Genomic DNA, 4,081 nt, shown 5'->3' with positions numbered 1-4,081 from the left:
ACCACACCAGAAATGTAAAACTTAGCTATAAGTCTAACAAAATATACACAAGATCTATGAGGAAAACTATAAAACTCTGATGATAGAAATCAAAGAACTAAATAAATGGAAAGATATTCCATATTAATGTATAGAAAGACTCAATATTGTCATCAGTTCTTCACAACTTGATCTGCAGATTCAATGTAACCAATTAAAACCTCAGCAAGTTATTTTGCGGATATCAGCAAACTGATTCTAAAGTTTATGGAAAGGAAACAAACCCAGAATATTCAACACTATTGAAGGAGAAAAAAATGTTGGGGAACTAACAGTACCCAACTTCAAAACTTACTATAATCAAGATACTGTGGTATTGGTGAAAGAATAGACAAATGGATCAATGGAACAGAATAGAGACCCCAGGAATAGATCTACATAAAATAGTCAGCTGATTTTTGATAAAGGAGCAAAGGGAAATCAGTGGAGCAAAACCAGTCTCTTTAATAAATAGTGCTGAAACAACCGGACATCCACATGCAAAGAAAGAATCTAGACACAGACCTTACACTCTTCAAGAAACTAGCTCAAAATGAATCACAGATCTAAATGTAGAATGTAAAACTATAAAACTCCTAGAATATAACATAGAAAATCTAAATGATCTTGGATTTGATAGTGACTCTCTAGATAAAACACCAAAGGCGCAATTCATAAAAGGAAGGATCAGTAAGTTGGACTTCATTGAAATTAATACCTTGCTGATCTGCAAAAGACACTGTCAAGAGAATGAATAGTTGATCCACAGACTGGGAAAAAATATTTGCAAAACACATATTTGATAAAGGATTGTTATCCAACATAAAGTCTTAAAATGAAACTGTAAGAAAACAAAAGGCCTGATTTTAAAAAATGAGCCAAAGACCTTAACAGTCACTCACCAAAGAAGATATACAGATGGCAAATAAGCATATGAAAAGATGTTACACATCATATGTTATCAGGGAAATGCAAATTAAAATAATAATGAGATACCAGTACATACCAATTAGAATGGCCAAAATTCTGAACACAGACAACACCAGTTGCTGGCAAGGATGTGGAGCAACAGGCATTCTCAGTCATTGCTGGTGGGAATGCAAAATGGTATAGCCACTTTGGGAGACAGTTTGGTGGTTTCTTTAAAAACTAAAAATACATATAATTCAGCAATCATGCTCCTTGGCATTTACCAAAAGAAGCTGAAAACCTAGGTCCACACAAAGACCTGCACACAGATGTTTATAGAAGTTTTATTCATAATTTCCAAAACTTGGAAGCAAGCACAATGTCTTGTAGCAGGTGAATAGATAAACTGGTACATTTAGATAATGGAATACTACTTAGTGATAAAAAGAAATAAGCTATCAAGCCATAAGAAGACATGGGAGAATCTTAACATGCATATTAGTAAGTGAAAGAAGTCAATCTGAAAAGGCTATGTGTTGTAGGATTCCAACTATACAACATTCTGGAAAAGGCAAAACTGTGGAGACAGTAAAAAGATCACTGGTTGGCTGGGGTTGGGGGTGGGAGTGAGAGATGAATAGAATGAATAAGGAGGAATGAATGAGGAGCTCAGAGAATTTTTAGAGCAGTGAAAATACTCTCTTTGATATTCTAATGATGGATATGTGTCATTATGCATTTGTCCAAACCTATGGAATGTACAAGACCAAGAGTGAACTCTAATGTAAACTATGGACTTTGGATGATAATCGTGTATCAATATAGGTTGACTGATTTTTAACAAATGTACCACTGTGGGTGTAGAGTGTGGATAATGCGGGAGGCTATCCATGCAAGGAGGTGGGAGGGATATTAAAAAATCTCTGTATTTTCCACTTAGTTTTGCTGTGAACCTGAAACTTCTCTAAAAAATAAAGTCTATCAAAAACTATTCCGAAAACATTTTCTTTAAGCAGTGCACAGAACTGACAGTGCTGAGAAATTAGTGTTTCTGCATCATAAAGCCAAAATTTTATAATGTGAAAACCTCATTTGTAAACAAATATTTAAAATCATTTTTCAATAATGTTTTGAATTTACTCTTCTATTCCAGATGTTTTTCTCATTAATATGATAGTGTTATTTATCTTTGGCCTTAGCTTCAGGAAAATATTGACTTTAAGATGTGGCCATTTGGCATTTTGCCTAAATGTATATTCAGTGCACCTCTAGTCAAATAAACAAGAACCTCTGAGTCACTAGGAGTATTTCACTTAATCTGCTATCGATTTTCTGATTCATCCAATGGGTGTGTGTTCTAGTTGCTCCTCAGTTTAGGTGTACCTTCATAACTTAATATCACTTTGAAAAAAGAAGATAGATGTCTTGTCCTTTCCCACATGCAGAAGTTTTATTGTCAAAAACTAGGAGTGACGATAATAAAAGGCTTCAAACCAACCCTTAGTAGATCACAGTCACCTCTTTTCATGCCTAGCGCAGCCATGGCTTGGGGTCCCAAGAAGCACCTGAAACACGTAGCAGCTCCAAAACATTGGATGCTGGATAAACTGACTGGTGTGTTTGCCCCTCGTCCATCTACCGGCCCCCACAAGCTAAGGGAATGTCTCCCCCTAATCATCTTCCTAAGGAATAGACTTAAGTATGCCCTAACAGGAGATGAAGTAAAGAAAATTTGCATGCAGCGTTTCATTAAGATTGATGGCAAAGTCCACACAGATATAACCTACCCTGCTGGTTTTATTGGAGAAGGCAATGGCACCCCACTCCAGTGTTCTTGCCTGGAGAATCCCAGGGACGGAGGAGCCTGGCTGCTGTCTATGGGGTCGCACACAGTTGGACACAACTGAAGTGACTTAGCAACAGCAGCAGCAGCTGGTTTTATGTATGTCATCAGCACTGATAAGACTGCAGAGAATTTTTGTTTGATCTATGACACCAAGGATCACTTTGCTGTTTATTGTATTACACCTGAGGAGGCCAAGTATAAATTGTGCAAAGTAAGAAAGATATTTGTGGGGACAAAAGGAATCCCTCATCTGGTAACCCATGATGCTCATACCATCCATTACCTTGATCCCCTCATCAAGGTGAATGACACCATTCAGACTGACTTGGAGACTGGCAAGATTACTGATTTCATCAAATTTGGCACTGGTAACCTGTGCATAGTGACTGGAGGTGCTCACCTGGGAAGAATTGGTGTGATTACAAACCAGGAGAGACATCCAGATTCTTTTGATTTAGTTCATGTGAAAGATGTGAATGGCAACAGCTTTGCCACACGGCTCTCAAGCATTTTCGTTATTGGCAAAGGCAACAAACCGTGGATCTCTCTTCCCCATGGAAAGGGTATTCACCTTACCATTGCTGAGGAGAGAGACAAGAGATTGGCAGCCAAACAGAGCAGTGGATAAAATGATCTCTATGTGATGTGATTGGAAAAGTCTTTGTACTTAATTAAAGATAATACCAAGTGAAAAAAAAAGAAAAGAAAATCACAGTCACCATTTTGGGTAAACATTCCCCAACATTTATCAAGCTCAGCACCAACAATTTTTTTCTAATTGGTGTATAGTTGCTTTCCAGGTGGTGCTAGTGGTAAAGAACTGGCCTGCCAATGCAGGAGACATAAGAGATGCACGTTCCATCCCTGGGTCAGGAAGATCCCCTGGAAGAGGGCATGGTACCCACTGCAGTATTCTTGCCTGGAGAATCCTATGGACAGAGGAGACTTGTGGGCTACATTCCATAGGGTCACAAAGAATTGGACATGACTGAAGTCACTTAGCACACACACACGCATAGTTGCTTTACAGTGTTATGTTAGTTTCTGCTGTACAACAATGTGAGTCAGCTATACAGGACTAACAATCTTATTCAGTAAGTCAATTCATTTGGTTACCTGGGCATATCTTTTACAACTAGCTCCTCTTCGGTGGCTGGCCCATTAGGAAATAGCATTGTCCAAATCCAAATCTTTCCTGCTGTTCTTTTTCATGACAGATTTGGTTATTGCTTTAAATTTTTTCCAGCGTAAAATTGCTATAGTGTTGCTCTCTAGTTTAGAATTTGGTGGTTTGATTCATCTGTGTGC

At 38.0% G+C, this 4,081-nt stretch overlaps 1 protein-coding gene across 1 annotated transcript; it reads left to right on the top strand.

The window, feature by feature from the left end:
* The first annotated feature begins 2,500 nt into the window (after positions 1-2,500).
* LOC101117053 (small ribosomal subunit protein eS4, X isoform-like) lies at positions 2,501-3,406 on the top strand. The gene has a single exon (XM_060408268.1). It carries the CDS (start codon positions 2,868-2,870, stop codon positions 3,399-3,401), a length of 534 nt encoding a protein of 177 aa, XP_060264251.1. The 5' UTR covers positions 2,501-2,867; the 3' UTR covers positions 3,402-3,406.
* Positions 3,407-4,081: the final 675 nt, after the last annotated feature.

Source organism: Ovis aries, chromosome X, assembly GCF_016772045.2.
Source record: "Ovis aries strain OAR_USU_Benz2616 breed Rambouillet chromosome X, ARS-UI_Ramb_v3.0, whole genome shotgun sequence".
NCBI classification, from domain to species: domain Eukaryota; kingdom Metazoa; phylum Chordata; class Mammalia; order Artiodactyla; family Bovidae; genus Ovis; species Ovis aries.
This window is presented reverse-complemented; position numbering and strand designations above follow the sequence as displayed.

Coding starts and splice junctions, on each gene's coding strand:
- LOC101117053 (XM_060408268.1), top strand. CDS start 2,868: ATGTATGTCATCAGCACTGATAAGACTGCAGAGAATTTTTGTTTGATC.